This window comes from Pterocles gutturalis, unplaced genomic scaffold (assembly GCF_000699245.1).
Source record: "Pterocles gutturalis isolate BGI_N339 unplaced genomic scaffold, ASM69924v1 scaffold18766, whole genome shotgun sequence".
Classification (NCBI taxonomy): Eukaryota; Metazoa; Chordata; class Aves; order Pterocliformes; family Pteroclidae; genus Pterocles; species Pterocles gutturalis.
The window spans coordinates 5237-32342 of record NW_010103443.1 but is presented as its reverse complement, the minus strand read 5'-3'; the positions used below and the strand labels follow the sequence as shown (position 1 = coordinate 32342).

At 39.4% G+C, this 27106-nt stretch overlaps 1 protein-coding gene across 1 annotated transcript; it reads right to left on the bottom strand.

Annotated features, from left to right (window-relative positions):
- Positions 1–26556, bottom strand: ASPG (asparaginase; the record flags this gene model as incomplete). Its single annotated transcript, XM_010086728.1, has 11 exons — positions 1–164; positions 1056–1151; positions 2230–2349; positions 5350–5463; positions 8436–8621; positions 10125–10237; positions 16907–17033; positions 18110–18193; positions 19644–19769; positions 22570–22681; positions 26427–26556. Coding segments are annotated over 11 exons (1372 nt in total), but the record flags the coding sequence as incomplete, so codon positions are not given.
- Positions 26557–27106: the final 550 nt, after the last annotated feature.

The following is a 27106-nucleotide window of genomic DNA, read 5'->3' as shown; positions in this document are numbered from 1 at the left end:
CTGAACTTGATCGCATTCATCAGTGGGGTAGATCCATATCTGTCTCTAGCATAAACAGTTGCGCCAGATGTCAACAAATACTCAACTAATGGTAAGTGCCCTTCAGAGGCTGCAATATGAAGCGGAGTTCGGCCATCGTAGTCTCCACAGCTCAAGTTTCCACCCTACAAAAGGACAGATCTTTTGCATGCTAAAAGGTAATGCCTCCACATTAATTTGTTGGTACAACAGTAGATGCATACACCGTATTTTAATTCTGCCACGAAAATGTTAAGCTCGTCAAACTTAAAGTTTATCTTGTAGCGTTGTTTTAGCACCAACAAAGAGATTCATTCCACCTTCTGCATGTTCCCCCCTCTACACATGTTCTCATTACAGCCCCTTCAGATATGCCCTTTATTGCAGTATGCCACACAGCAGCTTTGTGCCTCTACTCTGCTGACTTGACTTGTCTTAGTTTATTGCTATTTTCAAGATATATTTATGCTTTCTCAAGGCCCATTACTAAAGTCTCAAGAGTAAAGCAAGGCAAAGAGGAAAAAAAAAAAAATAAGAAGTGCAGAAGATGATACAGGGAAATGCCTGAGTTTTTCTTCAGGTATAACCTAAGCTAGAGCAATGCGGAAAGCCAAAAATCCTGAATTAGCACTCCACTGTGTTTTACTTAAATATAATTTTCAAGTGGTTTTTTTTTAATCATGACAGATTTACATCCAAAAGCTGGATAATATGAATATGCATAAAGAAAGTTAAGTGAAAGAAAGCAGCACAAACCATTTTAAAGTGTTCCAAAGTTAGCAGATAAGAAGTTGCATTTTAATCTACCTGTATTTTTACAGTTCAAAAGAAAATGTAAACAGCTGAGAATCAGATAGGAGAAAGAACATGCCAGTTTTGAAAGGCAAAAACTAGGAGCCTAGAAAACAACTGTATTAGTCAAAGCACCTTGATTCTAAGACTTAGGTAGTAGCTGCCCAGTGAGTATAGTTTCCTCCCATCATCTACAGCTCTATTTGAAAATTTGTGTTTTGTACGAACTGTTAATTTTACATTACCATTTCTGCTATGGCTCTTAGTGCATCTACGTCACCCAGTTTAGCTGCAGCACAAGCCAAAGGTGGAATTAATGCATCTCTTACGGCTGCTAACTCCTGAGAAACAAATAAAGTCAAACATTTAGTATCAGCCTCACCTCTAACGTCATAAAAACACTGCCCTTGCTGTCATGTAAAGTTTCCAAATTAATCATTTAAAAATGGTAGCATTTAGTTCTTGGAAGGAAAGAAGTCTTGTGTATTTTACATTTTGTCAGTCTCACATCCATGAAGATTTATATTCCTCCCCGGCAGCAGCACAATTCCCTGATATCTATATATACACCATTTAAGGTGCACGCACTAATTACCATCTCTGTATGGCTATAGTTACAGATTGGACCGTAGTACAGTAAGAGAAACAGTGCTGGTAGGAGTTGGAAAAGGCCATATAGTCCAGTCTCCTCAAGACTAGATCAACTTTATTCATGTGATTCCTCAGATATTTGCATAACCCATACTTCCAAACCTCCATGGACAAACCCCGTACACCCCCTATATATTCTCCCATTTCTCACACTTACTAAAGAAGAACCATACATTCAGTATACATTAGCTACTAAAAATCCCATCTTCCCCGAAACCAAGCCAAGAGAAAGGCAAATACTTGTATCTTACAACCAATACTATTTTTTTCTGATTTTCCAGTTGGGAAGGACTAATATTAAACACCACAAATTACGCTTGTGTAGTGCTTCCTTAGTATCAGCCTTCTGTGACTGCATGTACAATTAAGCTGGTTTACCCACTATTATTTGGATTGCTCCAAACTGTCAATACATTTGACCACAAAAATACAGAGCACTTTTTCATATCATTGATACCCTGAATTACAGCCACTGTCTGAGGCTTGTTATTGCAACCAGCCAGCCAAGAAAATAAAATCAAGATGGGGCTACAAAGAGGAAAAAAAAAGTTAATATGTTTTTAATTAAAACATTTAAATGTTATGCTTGTCATTGTGTCCTTTCTCCCTAACCCAACGGGTTAGCTGGGACACTCAGTACTAAAAAAATAATATAAAAGCTCCAATGTTCCATTTTTCTTTCAGCTTTGCTGTTCAGCTTTAAGCTAGGTTCATTTAACTGAGTTTACAGCTTTACATGAGTTCGATTTTAAATATTTAAATATATACCTCCTTGCTGCTGATACTTAGAGATTTGGCAATCACTTGAATAAACTTGCTATCTCTCAGAGAGATCTTGGCTCCTGTGGGTACAACAGTCATTTCTCCTCTTAGATTCTCACTCAGCATCTGAAAAGCAAGCAATCAAATCCTTTGTTAGCAGAGGAAAAATATGGTAGTAGTCTAATAAAAAACCTTAGAATCAAGTTAGAAAATTGTTTGGAGGAATTACAGAAACTAACTGAATGCAGACAAAAGGTTATAGAAATAGTTACTGTCCCATGAAGACTGCAAGTTTAAAAAGACAAAGGGGAGGAAAAAAGGGACAGGCAAATAAAACTTTCTTCCAAAGCTAAGAAACCAAAATAAGCACATAACAAAACACCCCAATTTTTAGAGTATGCAGACAAAAGTTCCCTAGTGGGGTAAGCTGCAGCCTACTTAAAAACACAAAGATAGTGAGTAATTAGCAGAATGAGGCTGAAGACCAGAATACTCTGAAATGCTGCCTTTTGCCAGCATTCCCAAACCTCAGTACTCCTACACACGTTGCGTACGCAGGCCACAAAACAAAGCCCAGTGCTGCCTGTGGATGATCATGTATTTCAGTGGATTTTTGAACAGCTCCATTAGACCTGATTTTGTTAAAATTTGGCCATAGAGCCAGCTGTGAATGCAGAAGGTCTACACTAGTACCCGTCATTCAACATTAAAACAGGAGTGTAACAGTTTGCAGGATGGGTGCATCCAATAAAAACAGGGGAAAATAAAAAAGCCAAACCAAAACCAGGTCAGCCAACTCATGTGTAGAAAGTGCTTGAACATGGCAACAAAGAAATTAAAATACTCCAAAAGACAGGTTCTGGGAAATCCAGACAACAGAGGGAGAAGCCAATCACTAAGAAAAAGCAACTGGTTTCCTCAATTCTGACAATTTTACATACTGGCACTCTTTCACAAAAGGTTGCTGATGCAGCTATAAAGCACGTAGTTATTTCAATTAGAATTTTAAAAAGCAGGATTGTGAAAGTTTGCAAGAAACAGATGTGATGTTGGAAGGAGGAATGCCCCAGGTTTGCTTATGTCTAGGCATGCCCTTTATTAAAAAAAAAAAAAAACTCCAAGTGCTGACAACACTATAGCTGTCTGCTGGAAGAGTCTCTTATACATGTAACTCAGAGGATACCAACTGCTTTGGCGCGCTTTTAGAGTTTGACAGGTTGAGATAATTGCTTTGCATAGGTAACCTTAGCAATTGGCACCTGTGCTCAATGCACCCAGTGCAAAGCCCTACGTGCCTTACTCAGTCCTACCAGCTCTGCAGCCATTTGCATGTGTCTGGGGGCACATTCCTTGCTTCTTCGTGTTGAAAGAGAATCCCAAAATAACCACGCCAGCTTCAGGAGCGCTTCCGTCTCTTGGGAGACTATTGTTTGCTGATATGTTTAGCTGAAGATATTGCCACAGTCAACATATCTCCAGGCTTCTTCTTCTCCTGGTCTCTACCACTCATTCCTGCCCAGGCAATGCAGCATGCTGCTCCCTTAGTTGTGCCAACACAATTGTTTGTGGGTCTGTACAATGAGTCAAATGAGGAAACTTATCCTGCTTAACTCAAGGAAATTGAAAAAGTTATTTTGTTTTTCAAACCATATAAAAAAGCTCCCAGCACCACCGCATGTGTGTAGCACGTTCCGAAGGGCAGCACATGAAGATGCAGGAGTACCTTGTGCCAGTGGTACCTAAAACCTCCTATCACCAAGTCCTCACCTGAGTAAGTCAGCTATCTCACCTCAGCAAACTGAATCTCAAATTAAATTTTAACTCACACACCTAGGCAGGAAGCTAGCTGGGAAAGTTTCTCCTGTCCTAGGTCAAATAATCCTCTGTGCAAGAAGACAAAGCCTGCATTAAGAAGAGGCTAGTACACCTATGTTCCAGGGCCAGTGAGTGTACCAAAGGAGCATCAGTGAAGAGCCTGGGTTTCTGAAGTGTATAAACACATGCAGTACCAGTACTCTCACACAGCATTATGTCGTTGTCAAGCATGTTCTTGCACAGAGTATGTTCTGGCCATCCTCATCGAAGAAACACATAGCTCCTCCTCCTCTCATTTTTCAGAGCCAGGGCTTTAGCAAACAACTGAAAGTTCAGAGTCTGAAACTGTTTCTAAGCACAGTAAGTGGCACTTCCAGGCACCTTACTTACGATTGTAGGTATCCAAATATGTTTGTCTCAAGAGCTGCTACTGGTTGGAAGATATTGAGCATGAAATAATGATCAAATTTGTTTCAGTTTTAATAAAAACAAACCATCACCAAAAGACACACGTGTGCATGCAGTGCTTAAGCCCAGAGAGTGACTCATCATGATGTCATCTCCCAAAGTGTCAGGATTATTTCACAGCATACAAGCACAGAAACACATGCATTCCTACAGACTGCTGCTCCCCTTTCTAATTCAGAGCTATATGTTCCTTTCAGAAAAGGAACATTATATATAACTACATAATTTGAGGAAAAAAGCCTTGATTAAACACCAATGAACAGTAACAACATTGTCAAAGGGGTTATGATTTTAAAATCAGTTACAAATGGTTCTTAGAATAATCCTCTATTTTTTATGTATTATAAAGTGTATCTCGTCTTAGAGAAACAAAATCTAGAACTCTCATGAGCAGTGCTGTATAGGAAGAGGCTGTAGGCAGTATTTATTTTCAGAATTAGCTTTGTGTGTATGAATCTTGGATTAAATTTTTACCACACTAAAATCAATGGCAAGATCTTTGCTGACTTCAGTAGGGTTGGGATTCTGTCTCCCATGTGAATTTCCACACATGGGTTTTTACTACAGAAATGCCCAAGATAGACTACTCCTGTTTAAAGATAGCATTTTTATGGCTCAGTCACGGTCTTCACCTGAGTTTACAAATTTTCTCTCCCAATCTACAAACATCCATTTGCCTAACAGTATTTTCCTTAAGAAAAAAAAACACGTGATATTCACATTATGGCTCTGGAACAAATTGCTTTTAAATGCAAGGGAGAAGCTCAAGGAATTCAGCTAAGCAGAAGTTAGCACAGTAGATAAGAAAGTTAAAGCCTTTCAAGGTCACACTGAAATATTTACCTGCCTCTTCTCCTCCCAGCTAAGCTCACTCTTGCTGAGCGTGTATGACAGTTTAGTTAGGGCTGCCTCTGGTGTCATATCACCGCCAGGAATTACTCCAACATCAGCTAGAGTCTGAATAAAAAGCAATAATGATCCCAATCAGCACAGCATTCAGAAATACCTGCGTGTACAGAAAATGTACGTGAATGATGAGCAGTCACACGGAATACAGTATGCAGCCATGCCTCCACTCTCCTGCTCCTCCTACTGCCACTGTAATTTTTGTAATTTTAGTTATCAAACACCAAGCAAATACTGGAGCCAGATGAATAGAGATTACTTTTACTTTAAACTCCTTTTCATGCAATAACATTGAAGAATTCAACCAAACGTTTGCCACGGTCACTTACTAAGCTAAAAGTGAAAGGTCCATATCAGCTATCTGCAGAGTTGTCAGATTCCCTTTATTGAAAAGCTGCAGTTACTCTGTTTTAACCCAGTGGCATTTTGAACATTGCCAGGTAGGCTGTTCTCACACAGACATATTTACCATTCTTTTATGGGGCATTGCTTTGGATGAATTCCAGCACTACAGCGTGCTCACAGCAGGAGTGTTTTCAGATCCTTTCAGGCTGCGCTAGCAGCGCATGATTTAGAACATACAACTGAAATATGTAATTCACACAGCTCTGACAAGAACAGCTGAAAAGGATGACCTTTTAAACTTATCTGTCTGCTAGTTTAAAACAAATAAACTATCTGAACCAAAGCAAAAAGCAGAAAGATCTTGGTCAGCAAGCCCAATAAGCGTACAGTGAGCAAGACAACAAAGACAAAGGAGACTTCAGATGCCTTGTCGCTAAATTGTACCTGAGCAAACACTCTGGCTTCTCTAAACCACAGACCATCATCTTTGTTATAATGTGATGCCTCACATTATCTTGCAGTAGGTTCTTTACACTGTATTTTACTTTTAAATACCTTGTATGTAAACTTCAGCTTTGAAACTTGTTGTGGCTTTAATATTTTTAGCAAGATACAGAGCCTTAATCAGCTCATTAACCACCTCTGAGACCCCCAGACTAACATTTTTTAAAGTCCCATGGGAAAATATATACAGAGAAGGTGAGAAATACTTTCTGTACTGCAGAGCTAGCCAAAGAACAGTTCGGGCTTTTTCAGTGGGTTTGAGAAAGAGAAGGAGGATGGGATTTCCCAGCTTCCTTCCTATAACTAAAGTGCCCTCAATTCTAAGTTTCTACTGTGCAGATGGATCAGAAGCCAGACATTCAGTTAATTAAAACAAATACTTCAAGGTAAACCAGGGACTCAGCTGACCCACCTGGCTAGCTTGAATGAGTAAAAAATGGCCCAGCCATATGCAAAGACCTGTGAAAGATTTTATTTAAATAAAAATCAAAGTAAAGTTAACATTACAGCAACTTTCCAGCATTCACCCATGATACTTCCTCCATTGAGCTGTTTCTTATGAAAAGGAGAAGGCAATGAAAGAACAAGCATGAAGTAATTTTGTAGGACTTGGCTCTGTCAGTGTTCTCCTCAGAAGATGCCAGGAAAACAGGGCAGCCTCAATCAACGGGATGCTGAAGCAACATAATACATGCTCCATACAAAAGGTGGAAGCCAGAAATGAACACATTTCCACACAGCCTTACAGCAGTTCAGCAAGACCTGAGCAGAAACTTCTAATTCAGCATACCAACAGTCTGGATCAGAGTGCAAAAAGCCATTTTAGAGGTATCTACTTGGAGAATCTTTTAACCACAGCATAGAAAAGTTTTTTTTTTCCTTCCTTCCATACATTTTAGCAGTCAATTTCAAGCAGAAGATCCCATAAAAGCTAGGCTTAATTTTCATGTTGTTTTTCAAATATGTTTTGTGCCTTTTATTGACTTAAATGCTTTCTTCCTTCTGTGTGAACTGTTTTATATAATCCATGTGTTCCTATCATATTTGCTACAGAGAACAGGATCTTTGCAAGAGTTAATACTTCTCAAAACATCTCCTTTAAGTTATGCAAAAGGTTTACCAACACCCAAATGACTGTCCGTATCAGAAAATACCAAGTTTGGATACTGAAGAGGTAGAAAGAAACTCTTACAATGTCCTTTTCTTTCTCCTCAAAACAGTCTATGTGTTCTTGAAGCAAATATAATCTAAAGCTGTGTCAAAAGCAATGCTACAAGAGGCAGGTTTCAGCACCAGACTAGAGTATCCAGGTTTGTCTCACAGTCACTGAAGAGCCTGGCTCTGCCAGACAGGTGGTTGCTCCCAACAAAACCAGGTGTCTAAAACAGGGGGATGAGTCACCCTCTGGCAGTGCTTCTTGGCTACTTAATGGCCAGCCTTTTTATAAAGGCCAGTTAAACCAGCTTCCTTCACACTACCATATGCAACACATACCCTTATATGGCTTTGAGCTCTTATTAGTGCCAGTGATATCATGACTTAAAACACAATTGAGAAACTCACAATAAAATGCCCTGAATATTAAAAGTATCTACACAAAGTCTGCTTTAAGTTAGCCTTCATGGGTTAAACACAACTGATTTCCATTCTGCAAGACAGACACTTCCTTACATACTGTTCCCCAACCTCTCACTGAATTCAGTTGTACTTCCAGTCAAATAAAAAACTGGTATTTGGAATACCGGTTGGATTTGCAGGCTTTCTCGATGTTCCTACATTGCAGCTAAGTAACTGCTGGTGTATTGAATCCTACTTTATTTGATCACCTGACCCCTAAGCTAGCTTCTAGCTCAGTGGAATCCCTTTGGGAGAGATACTACTGATCTAACGCAGTGTATCTGGGACACAACAAGAGCAAGCAATCACTAATCTGTGATTTGAGCTGCCTGTTTCGACTGTTCAGATTAGGAGTAATAGGATCTTGTTTGCAGATACATATTTAAATGCTTCCAGCTTAAGATTTTTCACATAGAATTATTTTACAAGCAATATCTTTAGAGCTTAACAAATCTGGTTTTATACAGTGGGACTACTAGAAGCATACAATCAAGTTGTATCAGTGGGATGTTTCTTTTACACAGCAGAACAGTTTGAAATCATTGCACAACCCTTACCTGCCCTGTTGCGTAGACTGTTGTAACAGACCCTCGTAAACACTGCGTACAGTTTAGAATCACTACTTTTCGTTCAGTTGCTTTCTTCAGTTCTTCCAGCAAGTCTTCTCTTTTGTTTGGGGCATTGCCACTTCCATAAGTTTCAAGTACAATCCCCTCAATTGGAGGCTGAAGAAATGCTTTGACCTGTTTAAAAACAAGACAGGGAAGGGAGACAAAAGGTGTGTTTAAGCCACATTAAGATTTTCACGTACGACACAGAGTTTTTAAAAATGGTCTATTCCTGTTATAGTCTTACAGGCTCTCATGCCTTACAGTCATCTCATGCCCTTCTGTGCTCCCCGTTTGCAATAACTGAGACTGTAGAATAAGCTTTAAAAAATGAACACTACACTCTTTAGCTTCCTTTAAAATTCCTAGAGGTATAGATTTTAAAATAAACTATTTTCTACAGTCATGTCCTCAGTGTGAAAAAGGATGCTATTGTTCAAGTGCCATTAACAGGCTATACTGTTGCACCGTGGCAGAAAAAATAGGTAGATTTACACTTACGAAATAAATGTGGAATTATTAATTGAGTTTAGAACCCCCACCCTCGCCCAGATTTGTTACTTTAGCAAAGAGTTTTGTTAACAAATGTCTGCCTAGGAGAAAGAGGGTCTCACCTTTCAGGAAAGAACATTCTAATGAAGCCTGGAGGTTTTTTAACCCAAAACTCAATTGATTTAACTCAAGGCAGAAAAAAAAAAGAGGCACTAATTCATTCTGGGCCCGTTGTTAATGAGGCAGCTATTGTGGCTCACTGTAAGAGGATGCCTAGCAAAGTCTTCTTCCTAGAAAGATGTATTTTAAACAACCTAGACATTTCCTTGCTGATCACATATGCTAAATGCAATACACTGTAAGCCCCCATGAGGCTAACTATACAGTTGGAGTTTTATTGCAAATATACCACCCCTCTGCCTTTCCATCTGTTCGTATTCACCTAAAGAGAATGGTATTATAATTGAGGAGTGCTGCTTAAACTACTGGATTCAATTTAAGATGGCAACAGCCACAAAAGACCTGTCAATTTAATGGAACTAGTATTTGACAAAAAATTTAAAGACAAATGATCTAAAACCACAGTTCTGGAAAATAATTTTTAAAGGCAAAAAAATCCCACTTCTCACTTTCAGCAGCAAAATCCCACTTCTCATTTTCAGCTCTGTATGAATGCTGAGAGTCATGTTAACCACCAGCGTGAGACAAAATGAACCTTAAAAAAGAAGCATGAGTTGCAGAAATACTCACAGTCCCCTCCACACACCATATTGTGAATTCTTTTACAAGATATCTATTAATATGTCTCAACATGCAGCATAAGAGCATTTCCATGGTCACTTTAGCCTGCACCTGTCTAGAAGAGCACACTCGACATATTTATGAGCCCTGATAATAAATTAATTTTAAGCTTCAGAGCTCAGGCGGTTTAGACAAAAGATATTTGAAAAGTTTTTATCAACAGTTTATGCATATGAAAATAGTCTTTGAATGCTCTGATATTCCAAAAAACATTTATCAGAAGATCCTTTCCCTTCCCTCCAAAACCCAACCCTGCTACAACAATGCAGCTTCCTTATTTCAGCTAACTAATGAAGTATTTGAGCATCACCTCACCCACTTCCAAAACGAAGCTGTGACACTTACAGCAGCAGCAGTGATTCCAGGGAAGATTCGCAGAAGCCCAACATTCCTGTTCATATTGGTATGAACTCGAAATTTCTTTTTGGTATTGGGTCTCCACACCGTTTCCCAGTTTACTGTTAAAAAGAAATGGCCTTTTAACTTTAATATTAAGACATAATATTAAGTATACTTGTAGCACTTTATACTTACAACATTGTCTTTAAAATTGTTTCTTATCTAGGGGATTCATGAAAGATAATGTATTTTTGAAATGAGGAAATGAAGGCCCAGCCATAGCAGCTGATCTAACACACCTTATTTATTAGGTACTAAAAAATACGTCTTCAAGGCCACATCCAGGTCAGGCTCAACTGTGTTCTATTTTACCTTGAATTCCAAAATAGTCTATATTCTGAGATATATCAGTATTACTCATCAATATTTCTAAGTTAGTGCCCTTCAAGGAGATATTTAATGTGTATACTTCAATTTAATAGCATTTTGTAGCAAAGACTTCCAAAATGAATATTTTAGTTCAATAGGTTCATTAGTGAACAGGATGATCTATCAGAGACAAAGCTGTGTGCCTCTACTACAACCTCTTCAAAAGACAAGTCTGATAGCTGTGAAAAGTACTCAAGTACAAAATCTGACGGGTTCACGATGCTGAACACATCCTGTTAGTGCCAACTGTCCCAGTTCAGAGTGCTCAGAAAGCCTCAACCAACAGAGGAGTGTGCAGGGATCTTTACTTGTCACGCACTGACCTGAACTTCGTTGTTATGTAGTTGGCCTGATACCAGCCTGGATTCATGTTTAGAAAACAAACCTTCGTCTTCCCAGACATAAGAGATGACAAATGCTGTTACTGTTGCCACTAATCACCTCCAGAGTTTATTAGGTAGTTACTAACGATTAAATAAAATAGCAAGGATTCAATTAACTCTGACTATACATTTAGAGCCAGAAGCCAGCTGTTTAACTAATAGTTTGTTTGTGTTGCATTATTAGAAGCCAAGTCATGTATTATTGATTTCAAAATTTTACTACTACAGTGTAGCAGCGCAGCGTTGGTAGCACTGATGGCTCCTACAAGGCAGTGGAAGAGGTGTAACAAACAGCAGCCAGCAGCTCAGAACATCATGCTTCAATGAAAGTAGATCATGCTGTAAAACTCCCTGTCTTCCCATCATGATTTAAGCTTTTTAGATTTTGGAGAAGCTCCCAAACAGCAAGACAGATAGAAGATCTGCATGCATAATACTGACTTGCTCTCAGCCATGCAGAGAGTTACTCACACCAATTACTGTTGCAATCTCTTGCAATCAGCAGACGGCCATTTGCTAGAAAATTCAGAGTACATTTAAAAGCCTCCATTGAAGCCTGCTCTACTGCCCCACTACTAGATATACTAAAAACTACAGGACAGAAAATAGCAGTCACCTATAAGACTTTATAAACTGTCCCTTCTTGTCACGGTGCCCTGTCAGCAACTAGAGCCTCTGTATGCTCTTTCTAAAAAAATGCCATACATTGTTAAACAGGTTACAAGCACTTGATTGGCATAATTTTTGTCCAACCAGCCACACTTCAGCATGTGGATTCCTAATGCTCTAGGAATGGGAGAATAGAAATATAGGCCATTTCTACAGTTTATTTCTTTGTGCCAAACTGGCCAACATGGTTCTGAAACCACCTGGTTGGATTTAGTAGTTAGCCAAGTAGCTCTCAAAGGCCTCCATGACCTTTCCAGAGCAATTCAGAGACCTGCAAGAGGTACACAAGTGAGTGCAGAAAGCCATGCATCTGTTCTGCCTGAGGTTCATAGCCCTGGCTAACAACGTTCTGTCACAAGCACTGTGCTTTAAGAAGCAGCAGTGTTTAGCAATAAATCAAATCCCTTCAACCTTCTAAAACACAGATTAATTCTTTAAAAGCAGCCTCCTCTATAAGAAGGGATGGCAATAAAACTGTATCAGAGCTTCCTTTCCTTTATCATTTATTATTTATTATTTATTTATCATCCATAAGCTAGGAGTCCCTGCCAAAACTTCACAAATGCATACTACTAAGTTTGGCAACTATTAGCATCCCTAATGCCTGTAACAAACATGAAGAATGAACTGAGGAAACCTGCCTTGGCATGGTTCACTAAGATATTGCCAAAAGTAGAAGACCAAGGAGAGAGATCAGAGGATAGGTTCAGAAGTCAGACCTATACCAGGCCTATACCTGTACTCTTGGAGTACGCTCTACCAAATAACATATCCTCTACAAGATAAATTTAATGCATGCAGACATAGTACAGTGATGTAATTCCAAACTATATTAAAAAAAAGAACTAGAGATTCTCCCTGAGTTAACATTCTCTTGCTCATGAACCTCATCAGCCTACATAACGTGCTTGGTACTGCAGACTCCACAGACGTCAGTTTTCCATTAGACAAATGAGTCTAAAAAGCAGAACAAAAGGCAAGTGTGACGCAAGAGCCAAAGACAAATAAATATACACAAAAGCCTGACTTCATCTCAGATTTATTCAGAACTGTTGTATGTGAGGCAGAGCACCAGTTAAGGGGGGAAAAAAAATCAGAATACACTCTTTGCATCCTCCATCTTCAAGATTACATCCACAAAAAGGAAGAATATTTACATTGCATAGCTAAGTTCAAGCATCTTCATTGTACTGAATACACCATCTGTCTTGCAGCCTATAGTCATACCACACAGCAATCTTCTTTTTGTTAAATAAATTTAAAAAAAATCTTAGGTATCACTAACAGTTCTTAAGTAAGAAACACATATACAAGCAGGTGAAATAAAAAAAGCTGTATGTATCATCGGTGTTCATAACAGGTTTTTATCCTATGGATAAGAGTGACTAATTAGGGATATTCAGTTTTGGCACAACACAGAAAACAGTAACCTGTTCTGACTTGGATGGCCTGTGCTTGTAAAGAGTTTAACTGAGATAGTGACTGCATTATGTAAATATGGATACAAAGCTGAGGAACAAACACAAGCTAGCTACTAGTCTTGCACAGCAGAAAGCAAGTTTTCAAAGCAATGTACATAAAATAAAGAGGTAATGGCTTTTTATATACTGTGTCCGAAATGGCTTGGGATAGAAAACATTGCATTATTCAAGGAGACTGCATTCAAGATATTAACGCCTTTTGTTTATTCTTCCAAACAAAGCCATCACATAAACAATACTCTGCTATTTCTAATCTCCCCCTCCCTACCAAACACTTTATCTTTTAAAATTATAGCTCAAAAAATACCTTATATTATTCAGCTTTATTCTCTCTCTCCCATGCACCCAGCCCCATGAACATGAATTAAAAATAAAATGAAAAAGAGAAGCAGCTCTACACAGTCTAGAAAGCAGCAAAACCCCACTTTTTTTAAACAGCGCCTATGCCACAATGCAGGTTTCAACTCATAATGGGAAAGCAGCAACTAAGAGCGACACCTCCCTTAGGAGTGGTGACTGAACTCCAAGTTATGAAATCAAACAAGAAATACAGCTTTCTGTGATTGCAGAGCTCCAGACAAACAGCAACGCTTTCTTCTCATCCTTCTCTGCAGGGCTACAGGCGAGCCCTACCATTATATAAGCTGCCCGGCGTTCATTACAATTCCCAGCAGCAGCCAAGGGGTGGGGAGCACAGGCCAACCTATGGGTGCAAACTCCTGAAGAAGGCAAACAAACCCAGACCCTCTTTTTTGGCAGTTTGTTAGAAAACAATCACCACATACCTTTTGAAATGAATATTTAAATTGAATGGTGTTGTTGCAAGAATCAACATGCCTACTTACAAAGGAGGAGGGGAGCTAAAAGCACTTTAGTGACGAGAGCTGGCATTTGCCTTAATACATAAATGACTTGGGCTTTTTACTATAAATAACCAGAACTGCCAATCAAGACAGACTTGGACAGTGACTAATACCTTCTCTCTAATGAGACTGGTGGGTAGACGAGCCCAAAAGGGCCTTCTAAGCTGCTGCTGCTGCTGCACTGCATCTGCACACAGAGTCACATGGGCTGTTTGTCCCCTACAGGTTTCTTATCATATGGTCCTGTACATGTGCACCACTCCCAGAAGTTACATACATGTGTGATGAAGAAAGTCCAGCCATGGTAACAAAGCAAGTTTCATCTTTGCTTCATTAGGACAATAGAGAACAGAGGAGAGTAATCAGTTATGAAATATACTGAGACTCTTTACACATTTCAAGTGAAACAGTCCTCCTTGTCTCTCCTGTTTTCAAAATATGGGAGAAATAAGGCAAGGTCTTTTATTTGATAAGCTTTAAGATTTTAGAAATATTTTTGGTTATTTCTATATTGTCCATTTCATACAGAGATTTCAGATTCTGCTGCAAAAGTATCTCCCATCAGCATTGGCTTTCTTACTTATCTCAGGAGTGGGCTACAAATTTTCACTTACAGGAGTTTCTTGTGCTAAATTGAAAGTCTTGAGGAAGCTGACACACTTGCTCATCTGAAACTGGATAATAGGACTCTTAGTTGTTGCTAACACAGTTAAGGATCTGTCTGAGAACACAGCCAGTTGATGGGATCAGAAATCCACTGGAAGTCTTAGCAGTGGAGGGAGGGAACAGGGTGAAAAATGGGTATGAGAAATGAAGAAAAGAGCTGCAGCTAGGCTAGAAAGGGAAGAGGACTGAGCTTCTCCTTCTCCTCTCTGGCTCTGAAGTAGGTTGTTGATTTCGTATTGTATGGCCAGCCTTGAACAGCACATCCTCTGCACATTCCTGTGTACCAACGCATGATCCCATTACGCTCCCCACTCCCTCCATCCTGTCACCTCTCCCCCTCTGCTTCTCTGGAATTTCCATTCCCAGCTTTGTTAGAACTGGGAAGCCTGAGGCGGGTGTCTGCACATGGCCTGCTCCTCCTGGCATCCTCAGGCTGCTCTCCATAATGCTGAAGCAGCAAGAGTCAGCCCTGTCTACAAGAGGATTAAGACATATTATACAAAGTCATTTTGAAAAAAAAAAAGTTAAAAAGACACTAGATTTGTTTGCTTTGTTTTTAAAAGCCCAGGTGGTTCCTTGTTGCAATGAAAGCTTCATATGAGGATTGTACAAGCAAACTCAAGGGAGACAACGATGTTTCAAACAATTACTTTGGACAAAAGAAAGCAGCACTAGTAGATTGCCCATACTATAAACTATGCTTTTTCAAAATGAAACAATCCTTCAATACTGACACCGTCATCTTGGATAAATGATGCTACCCTAACTGGGTAATCAACTGAAACAAATACCAACAGAGCCTATCACACCATCAGTTTTAAAATCAGAAATCCCCACTGATCTCAATGGGGCAGTCTACTGAAAAGATAATGGGACCCAGTATGGGCCAAGGGAAGTACTTAATAACTTTCTCATTTTTCTACTATAGACAAGGAATCACAAAACAGTTCATGCAAATCCAAGAGAGAAATAACATGCAATTTGCAGCTTGATTTAATTATTGATCACTCAGTAAACAGAATTTATTTATACCCTACTTGATGCAGTTCATAAAAACCCAAGAAAGAAGATTCTCCCCAATTTACTGCAACAATCAACTGACAGCATTTCTGTTGATTTCAGATACACTGTATTTCACACAGCACAGTAATACAACAGTGTCAGACTTTCTACCTGAGACATGTCTTACAGACCACAACAGTATTTCCACAGGCTTCCTCGGTTTGTAGCGGGCTGCTACAAACACAGCACTTTGATCCTGAAACTTTTTTAAGTAACTCCCACTCATTAGGTGGAAGGGACAAGTTTATTTTTCCAAATTGCAGAATGTCTCTCTCTAGTAGTAGAAACCATTCAGAATGTCACTCTGCAAAGCACAGGGCTAGATCTCCTACTGCCACTAACAGCACCTAGCAAAAGAATTTGGGAACCTCCTCCTATTCCTATTTTTTTGTAATAGTGGAGATTGACAAAAAGTCCTACTCCTTTGTAATAAACCTAGCCTATCCAAAACCAGCTCGCATAACATGTTGTATTTTTTAAAACTGTCCTTTAGTATGTTTTTTGGCAACTCCTCATTTGGCTAGATTCCAAACATGTCTCTCTTCTCCCCTCTGCAAAGAAAGGGTACCATTTATCCAAAAACAGACATCAATGTGTTAATGACTTCACAAATGGGTGCTGAAACCTTCATGTAGTTTTCTACCTCCTTAAAAAACAGACACACAGAAATTATAGGGAACGTAAGTAAGTTTTGGGGAAAAAATACTTCACACAGCGCACATTCCAGGTCTGCTGTTTTCAGTGTGCTTGCAGTTTAGACAGGTCCTAAATATCACAGCAGTACATATCCAGTAAAACATCTTACACAATGACATGCATCAAAATGAGAATCTGTTGAAGCTGCAAGTACTCTGCAATGACTCTTTTGCCTGATTTCCGAGCCCAGCGTGGTCATTAATGAGATTAAACTCTTTGTTCTTTCAGTCCTCACTCCCTCATTTTTATCTTCAGAGCAAGCATTTTCATGACACAGGGGCAACATTCCCTCTGGTTAGTCTGGATCTTTAGTCAAAGTCAGTCTAGCTCACATCTATATTCAACAGATAAATGCAGCTGAGTCACAAATTCTCAGTCTTACTAATATTTAAACAGTTTCAGAACAGATAAAGTGGAGTCAAGCTACAGGGCTTTCAAAGATACTTGAGTTTAAAAACAGCATTTCAACTACATAGGCACAGCTAGAGTTCTATTGCATGTGGCATAAATTACAAGGCTTAAGAGATGATGTTGCTTACTTGTAATATCAACCTCAGCATTTGCAAGTGGAGGCAGGTTAGGTGAGGAAAAGGCATTGAAACTCCCAGCATCCACCTTAGTCACCCTATTTCCCCTGTACAGTTTATTATAAAAATACAGGCACACCTGTAAGACAAGTAAAGAAACAGGTCTATGAACAAGCCAGTAATTAAAAGATTCAGTAGATAAATACTGTAGTCCGTCCTTTATAAAGTGTTTTCTAAGTCTTTAAAGCAACTCAGAGGCTAGTAGATGTTTACAACTCTTACCCTTTCAAAAAGAGTTGGCACATCTGTCACACATTGGTTTAAGAATTTAAGAACAAAACAAGTAAAGACCTAACTAGTTTCGTAATCCTCTCATGAGGCATAGTCTAGGAGACAGCAAATTAGCCTAAGTCCAATTCAGAAACAGAGGAAAGAAATAGTGTGGACTTTTAATAAGTTCATCAGTTATATCTAAATTCAGAGTCCAAAACCTTAACAAAAGGCCTGGTGAAAATGAGGGTAACTTTCAAAAGAGTTACCAAACATGAACAATTAGATTCCTTATCAAGTGCCTTAAAGTTTGTCAATTAGAATTTGAAGGAACAGAGATACCCCAAAGTTGTTATTAGTTATGCAGATCTTGGCCAGTCAGCTATTGCTGTTGTCTTACAAGAACTGGCTTTGGGAGCATAGCAGAAGTGAAATGAGTTGTCACTTGACTAGTTTTCTCTCTGATTTTTGGGCTGCACAGCACCAACATCTTTAAAGGCAGGGTGCTGAGACCATGGAGGTACTTCCATGTCCATTAGGTGTATCATCCTCGACACTCCAGTCTTCAGGAACTAGAGCCAGAAGACACTCCTACCAGTTCTAGAGAAACTTTAGAAGTTCAAAGTAACTTTCAGTTAAAAAACTGATTTACAAGTGTTTCAGATCCCACATATTTGCAAGGGAACCTCTGATTTCAAGTCTGCTGCAAGCTACATTTCAGACTTGATAGTCTTTATAGATTGTATATGGGCAAAATGGGATATGAGTCCTGAGAAAATGGCACGTGCTTTACCATGCAAGCGCCTGTTACCTCAGCAGAATCCATTTATCTTCCAGTTTAAGTGCAATTCCTTACTGCCTACCGGATATTTTGAGTATGTAAGTATGCGTCCTGGCTAGAGGGAGAAAAGCAGCTTCTGAGACAGTCTTCACAGGCAAACAGACCTCAGGAATCACGAACTGCCCAGCAAAGAGCAGTGCCCCAAGAAGGTTGGCTCGGCCGTCATTCTGCAACTCGTATATGGGCACCTGAAGAGCAGAGACTGAAATTACACCCTGTCCCTTATGTAAAGCCTACACAGCAGAAAAAAGAGTCCAACTCAAATACATGAATAATTCATGTAACAATGATTTATGACAAATAAAGTTTCCTTCTGCATCCAAACTCTTTCACACTGCAGCAGACGGCAGGGTTCCCCTCTGTGCTTAACAGACTTACAATTTAAGTGCTTAAAAGCTCTTATAGAAATGATTCTACTGTGATCAAGCAGATTAAAAGACTGATTTAGGAAAAATATAAAAAATAGAAAGCAGGCATAGTTAAAGTGACTGGGAGAAGTGATTGTCCAGAGAAAAAGCAACAGCCCCAGATCATACACAACGGTCTCTAGGGGCTTCACAACAGCTCTCTTGCACCATCTTTCCTCACAGTATAGAAAAACTGAGCCAGCAGGTTATTACCGACAGAAAAGAACAAGATTAAAACCAGAAATTTGGTCTGCTGAGTGACGACTTCCAAGCCTTTTCAGATTGCGTCTTAATATTAACAGAGAGTCAGAGCTCCTTTCAGCAATGAAAAAAAAAAAATCACATGCTCCATTGCTAGATATGTCAGGCAGATCTCCAAGCAATAAAGCCAAAAAGAAAGTAAAACCTTGAATATGACGTACCACAGTCAGACTGCTCCATGTCAAGACAGTAAGTGGGAGCCTAGTCCTTCCTAGACTTTTGTATTTGGACTTCAAATAGACCACATGTGAAAGGGAAGTTATGAGATGGGGGAGGGGAATTTTACAGTGTGATGTTTCATCTCTCTTTTGCGATTAGAGCTGTATTTTACGCTCAAGCAAGCTATTCTAGTAAGACAACCCCTCCTCCTCAGACAATATGCAAAGGGCTGATCTCCAGCTAAGAGAATGAAAATGAATAAATGTAGTCTTTAGAGGAAAGGAAACAGACTGTGTTAGATGCTTTGTGGAACAGAAATGATCAAAAATTCATCTAATGCTGAAAGATTGTTAAAAAAAAATATAAAGAATGCATCAATGAGTAACGTAAGATGGGATAACAACTGATGAAGTAAAAAGCAATAAGCCTCAGGGCCTTAAAAGAAAAAAAAAAAGACAGCTAACAACCAGCAGCCACCTGAGGCTGGAAAGATGCTTCTCTTATAAACTGATTAATACACAATGGCCAATGACAGGCTCTTATATCTTTCTCTGAAGCATCTGGCCCCAGCCATAATGAACTACTCGTCTGATTTGGTAGAGTTGTAAAGTCATTAATGATAAAATTATGGGGCAGTTCCTCAGCAGGTGAGCCCGTCAATTCTCACTAATTTCTATCAGCACAGTGACCATTCACCCTGGCCAGAGGCCCACCCTGCACTACTAAACTATACAGTGATAATCAGGATACTACCTAGTATTGCATATAAAAATAAAAAATGAGGCTTCTGACTTCAATTTAAGTCCATTACCTGAGATCCTGTCAGAACAACAGTTTTACCCAGGTTCTCACACATGAAGGATAAGGCTGAAGCTGTATACGCCATGGTATCAGTGCCGTGAAGGATCACAAAACCATCATACTTTTCATAGTGTTCCTGGAAACGGAGAGGCAGTTTTCACATTGTTAGAGCAACACATTGGCATCAGCAAGTGAAGTACATATTGCATTACTTTCATTGATGCAAGCAACAGTATAATACTTTAAAGGGTACTACACGAATAATTCTTGCTAAAGTTATCCTGTTTTCAGTTTAAATACAATTAAGGGTTAATGGGACACTAAGCACTAGAGCCAGTATTTCTAATTATGGAACAGTCAAAGAGATTCTTCTATGTATACATATTAATGCAGCATTTTTAAACCAGAAGACTGCTAATTAAGAAAAGCTTAGCAATGGCTTTAAACAGGAATGTTAACATATGCAAATGAGTCGCATAGTCTGATTTCTTGTTGCCGCTTTTACTTTAGGGATTACACCATGTACAGAAACAGATTAGGCAAACCAAGGCTAACATAACATACATATAGCAAAACCAGTCCATTTAATCCGCGTGGCAGACAGGCAAATTGCCAGTGTAAGAGTGCCCTCTCCTGTTGAAAAGGGGCATCATTTCTGTAGCATCCGTTCTGTGTGCCTTCTGCAGCAGAAAGAGGTGAAGAGGCTTCTTGTTTGTTAACGCACATACACTTGATGGCTTTTTGATAAGTCCCTTAGACTATCAGGCATGTACAGCCGCAAAAAGGAATTTTATCATAACTTTAATCTGCATACAATCCCACCCAGGAGGTTTTTTTTAATGCAAAGCCATGAATCGTGCAGCTCATCCAATTGGAATAAAGTCATCTGCTGGCTTTTCAAGGTAAAATAAATTGGTTCTTCTATTTTAAGAGTAATGCACACAGTAAACACTGTAGTGAGAGACATTGATGTCTCTGATGTAATTTGGTAACATGGAAAGGATTACGCAGAAGTCTAACCAGATACATGAAATGCCAGCATAGGGGAAAAAAGTGGTGTTGCCATAAAATTAAACAAGACTTCTTTTTAGTTACACTTCTTATGCTACAGTAGGCACACACACTTGGCATTTCCCGATAATAAGGTCACCTCCAAACTCACCTGCGGATTTCTACTTGTCCTTTTGCTATTTCTTCACATACATACTTCTTCAGCCTACATGTTGCTACGTACTGGAAGTTTCAGGGGGTTTCTGCTTATTTCTAACAAGTTAGCCAGCAGAACAACAGCCAGTGTTGCAAGATCTTTCTGTAGGCCAAACTATAGCATGATGCATGGTTATTCACCAATGCAGTATCAAGATAAGTAAGTTTCAAGAAGGGCTAAGATCACAGGAATAGCCACTTGTCCTCTCTAACTCAATCAGCATGCTCACAAATATTTTCAGCCTGATGTACCTTATTAGATGTGGAAGAACATAGCTTGGTTTAAGCTTCATAACATAAAAAATCAGGCTGGCCATTAAAGAGGTATCCCACAGAAGCGTCTTATAACATTTCAGTCTGGAAATTCACCAGCACACTACAGCTATGCCAAGTACGTGTCCAAGATGAACACAAAGTGGCAGTGTCTATACGTAAACCAGACAGAGGGGGTTTTTGCCCTTCTCAGCACTTTTCACTTGGATTACACTTACTGGATATTTGTACATACAGAAAAGTCACATTCGGTGTATGAGAAAGAAGCATTTTTTGAGCTGAGGAGTTTTAATAAAACTAATGTGCCATGAAGGAAGAAAGGTAACTTCTCTCCTGTTTGGCATGGCATTGCCTTCTTCATGTTACTCTACTCTTGGCCCTGGGCTTTTCCCAGCTGTGTCCCTGCTCCATCCTGCAGGCTGTCCACCTGTACACCAGCTCTGTCTCTTCTCTGCCCTGGCAAGATGCATTCCATAGGAGGAGCATCACCCCTAGTTTGGTGGTTGCAGGATTAGAGGACCTAAAAGTGAAAGACCATTACATTATCTTTGGCAGCATTCCCAGCATTATCCTACAGCTTACGTGCGTTGGTACAGCCTGGTCAAAGAAGGAAATTTACACTAAAAAGCCCACTATCGCAGAGCAAGCAGGAGTGGGAGAGCAATATCTTACTAGGCCCATGGTTATTTATTTCTATCAAGTATGTATGAATTCCTGGTGTGAAGTATTTAAAATGTTTCTCATTTCTACTTAGAAGCACACAGCGAAGTTCAGACACAGGGGCAGGAGCAGAGTAATGCTGATTTTTGATATAGAGAAGAATGTAATGAATTTATCTACATATGCAGAAATATCTAGGGCTTTAAACATTTCCCAGTGTGGGAAACCTAACCATGATAGCACTTTTCTACTGTCTGCAAAGTCAAAGTCAGTCAAATCAGTCTGTGTCCAGAGTAAGAAAGGCATAAATATATGAAATTATTTTCTACATCAACAGCCAACTATTAACCTATTTGAACACTCAAATAATGTGTAACTAATCAACCTTCACTTAAGTCACCTACACCTAAAGTTTTTATTCAACATTTTTGGACAGTGAATTAAAGTCAACATTTTAGAACATATCAACCTACATATTATATATCTTATTCAATCATAGCTGCAATTTTTATATATTTTTTTCTTGTACAGAATTATGACATGGCTTATAATTGGGAGAACTATATAACTCTAACAAGTTTGCAACATTTTTAAAAGGAAAAAGAAAATTCAGCAAACCTTGTGCACACAGTACTTGTTACTTTGCAAGTAACTAAGCAAGGTACATAACATTTACATTTTAAATAAACAAATATCTATATACAGCACTACTGAATTGTTTTATCATCCTCAGTATAGTACATATACTGCTATTTTTGCTTAGGGAACAAATGAAATCTTATCCCACACCACAGTACCTCAAGTTTCTTTGCAATTTTGGCCCAGTCCTCTGGCGTCATGTTGGAAGAATCAAGCAGTGGTGAGAGCTCCAGGATTGTGTAGAAAATTCTTTTCTTTTGCTTAGAGGCACTACAAAGAAAGAGAATTGGAAAAAAAAATTCTTAGAGCTAATGCCAGCTCATCACTTCTGATTTTTTCACTAAATCAGTAGTATTCACCCTTCTACCCTGCACTCCCAAGTCTAAAGCCAAAAAAATGCTCTTAAATTTGGAATATTAAGTTCCAAGTTTAGAAGTTTATAGCTTGAAGTGGTTTGAAGCACAAATCCCTACATTTAATTTAATAATAAACATATTTGGGAGGTGGAGAAGGGCTGGCAAAACTAAAGACAGAAAAGAAGAACTCAGACTTACTTTGTTTAAGTTTGGAGTTCTAACAAACTTGGTTGTCCAAATGGAGACTTTTGACGAGCTGCTTTCCACAGGTGTTGGTATTGGGACTGGTGCTCTTTAACATCTTTGTTGGAGACATGGACAGTGGAATCAAGTGCACCCTCAGCAAATTTGCCACTGACACCAGGCTGTGTGGTGCAGTCGACACACTGGAGGGAAGGGATGCCATCTAGAAGGAACTTAAAGGGCCAGAGAGATGGGCCCATGTGAACCTCATGAAGTTCAACAAGGCCAAGTGCAAGGTCCTGCACCTGGGTCAGGGCAATCCCAAGCACAAATACAGGCTGGGAGGAGAATGGATTGAGAGCAGGCCTTAAGGAGAAGGACTAGGGGGTGCTGGTTGATGAGAAGCTCAATGTGACCCAGCAATGTGCACTTGCAGCCCAGAAAGTCAACCGTGTCCTGGGCTGCATCAAAAGAAGCATGACCAGCAGGCCAAGGGAGGTGATTCTCCCCCTCTACTCTGCTCTTGTGAGAACCCACCTGCAGTACTGCATCCAGCTGTGGAGTCCTCAGCACAGAAAAGAGATGGACCTGTTGGAGCGGGTCCAGAAGAGGGCAACAAAGATGGTCAGAGGGCTGGAGCACCACCCCTATGAGGACGGGCTGAGAGAGTCGGGGTTGTTCAGCCTGGAGAAGAGAAGGCTCTGGGGAAACCTTATAGCAGCCTCCCAGTACTTAAAGGGGGCTACAGGAGAGATGAGGAGGCACTCTTTTATCAGGGTGTGTAGCGACAGGATGAGAGGTAACAGTTTTAAGCTGAAAGAAGGTAGATTTAGATTAGATATTAGGAAGAAATATTTTACTGTGAGGGTGGTGAGGCACTGGAACAAGTTGCCCAGAGAAGCTGTGGATGCCCCATCCCTGGAGGTGTTCAAGGCCAGACTGGATGAGGCTTTGAGCAACCTGGGCTAGTGGGAGGTGTCCCTGCCCATGGCAGAGGGGTTGGAACTTGATGATCTTCAAGGTCCCTTCCAACCCAAACCATTCTATGATCCTATGAAAAATTGATACCAAGCCTTAAGGTTGAAAAATGTTACATAAGCTATTGAAAGGAATCTATAAGCTCCCAAGTTTTATAAGGGGTTGCAACAAAAAAAAAAAAAAAAAAGAAAAAGGGTATCTTCTCTTAAAAATCTTATGACTGGGCTTCATTTTTATGGCCTTCAGAAGATCCACTCTACTCAGTTTCTGTGACTTCAGATTTCAGAAAAAAACTCTCTTGGTTAGTTAAGATCTTCAAGGAAATTGCTGCACAGTGACCCAGTGAAAACAATATTGCCTTTGCTAGTAATTTAACTTTGTAAAGTTCCAGTCCCAGTGTATTAGGCCTGTTGTCACCTTGTTAGGAAAGTTTGCTATATGGTACCAGCTGTCTCTTGTTACGATGTGGAGCTTAAGCATGCAATAATAGCAAAGATCTTAAAATACTAGTATAGGTTGAAAACAGAGGCTCCAGGACCATAAACAACTCACTGGCGATTAATTATTGGCCACTGAACAAGTGCAACCTTGACAGCTGGGAAAAGACTGCTCTAAGTACAATAAAAACAACACAAAGCAACTATACAGGGGAAAAAAACCCAAACCAAACGAAAAACAAACAGTCAAGCAACAGGATCAAGTACTTGTGGGGCTGTAACACTTTCAAACATCATGCAGTGTGCAGCCCAGCAGATGGAGACCAAAGATTAAGAAGTGTCTGGGCACTCAAACATCTTATGAAAGTACATGATCCCAAATTTGGAGGGGACTTATCAAAGGTGATGATGGTTATGAAATCACAGTGGGATTGTCCTATTTCTAAGCATGCTGTCTGCTCTCCCTGCCTCCAAGGACCACAGGCCTCCCTTTCTCCACCCTGCCTGTAAGACAGCTGCATACAGCAGAGAGAGCATTTAAACAGTGTGTAGTTTTCATTCCTAACCAACTGATGTACTGTACCTAGGAAGTTAGACTTCATATAAAAAATTGCCTTGTTGGATATCACATTTACACATGCTAAGAGTAACTTTGGAAGTCAGTTGGAAATCTGTGAAAACAAAGGTTCCCTGAGGATGTGCTGTTTAAATGAAGCACAACGCACCGATGCCAGAGACCAGCCTAGTCTACGACTTTTGATGCCTCTCTCTAAAAGGAGACCATATTGTTCCACTTACATCAAGGTTATCACACAAATATACAAAGTTCACAGAATACTCCTATTTTCTCCCCTCAGAAACTCACAATATTTCTCAACTGCCTAGTTAAAATATCACTCGGCTAGCACAAAAGGGAAAATGGCAAATTGCCATGACTAACCTCCAGAAACAGCACTCAGCAGTGCCAGAAAAACAAAACAAGATTGTTTTTTAAACCTCAGTTTTTGATGTGAATGATTGTTTTACGCTTTTCTGTTCTTCACGGAAAAGATGTGCGAGGTCAAGTATACTTAGGACTCAAATGGATATACTAGTGTGGTTTCATTATATCTCAAACCCCTTAAAGTATTTAAAAGTTATTAAGTTACAAGCTCTGTTATCGTAATGGAGCTCCATTCTTCTTAGCATAACCATCGTACCTAACAGAAACTGTATGTTCCCATCAATACTGCTCCACTGGGAGTCCATTTCTTTTCCCTTTACCCTTTTTCCTGCCATCTGCCTTTTAAGTGATTACTTTAAAAGCTTTACACAGAGACCTCAATACAAAACAGAAAGAAATTAATAAATCTTACATTTTCTTTGTATGTCCTGATTTTCTCCTTAAACATTAAAGAAGATCAATTTTTACTCTTATAGCAACACAGCTATAGTCACATTTATTTTTTAATGACTGTGTAAAATCATCCTTTGTGCAAAGTTAACACGTTTACAGGGGTACAGTCATTCATCACAGCTGGGGGATATCTCAAATTAGCATACTGCCCTCTAAATGAAACCTATAAGCTTATTAAACGTTGCCCAACAGTTCAGAAGCAATGCAGATTAATTATAAGCCCATTGCTTATTATCATAATATTGCATAAATTTGCGAAAGAACCAGCTTTTAGGGTTTTTTAAAAACAGAAGGCCTGCAGAATTAAAGCACAAGGCCAATTCACAGACGCATTAATTACCTGCTACTTTTTCAGTATTTACTTTTTTAATAGATTTGTATGTCTGCACAATAGCAAATTAATATCAAAAAACTGAAAAAAAAATGCAGGACTAAGCTGCCCAGAATAGTTACTTGTTGCCTAATTTGAAAGTTATTTCCCAAGCAGTTGTGAGATACTTCATTGCAAATCCATCAAAACAGACATTTTCTACAGTGCCAGACGTGGCAGGCTTTATCCTTTTACATCAATATAAGCATTTTTTATAATCTCATAATGGATTCTTCACAGTAAATGTTTGGAGATGTAATTATCTGAAAAATCTCCCCAGGGAAAATGTACTTACGGGAGCACCAGGGTGTTATCTGGAAATTCATGGACGTTGTTCAGTTTTGTTTCCTGGGCGTATGCCTCATCATGCAGCATCGGCATTGTTTTCAAGCTGCTTACCAACTTATTGGCCTCAGGAGCAAGTCCTTAAAAATAAAGTAAGTAAATAAAGGGGCAGGGATGAAAGGACACAAGTGGCACAGTAAGGAGGGAAGAAGTCAAGTTACACAGCTGTTTGCCCATCCTTCTAAGTTAAACAGTCTATTGCCAGTTTAAGAATTTGAAAACAGAATATAACACATAAATCTTCGTGCAGTTATACTTTTCTTGACTTGAAATAAATAAATCCTTTATTTAAGAGAAATCATGCTACAAATCTCCTCCATATCAAATACATATGTTTTACCTATTTTTAATTGTTGCTTGTGTGCAAATATCGATCAGCAGCAGGGGCAGGAAGCCAATTTTTGCAACTGTAGCAAAAAGCTACCATTCCCTCTTAGGTTTTCCACAGCTATTCTCCACCCAGTGGCAGAGGACTTACAAAACACTGAGCATTATTTTGTACATAAAGTTGTGATATTTTTCCCTACGCTTCTTAGCCTGCAGCAGTGTTGGCACAAACAGCAAGGTACTCGCCTGACTGTGTTGGAAAGCTGCATTTCATGTCTTGCTGTCAATGGCAATAGCATTTCC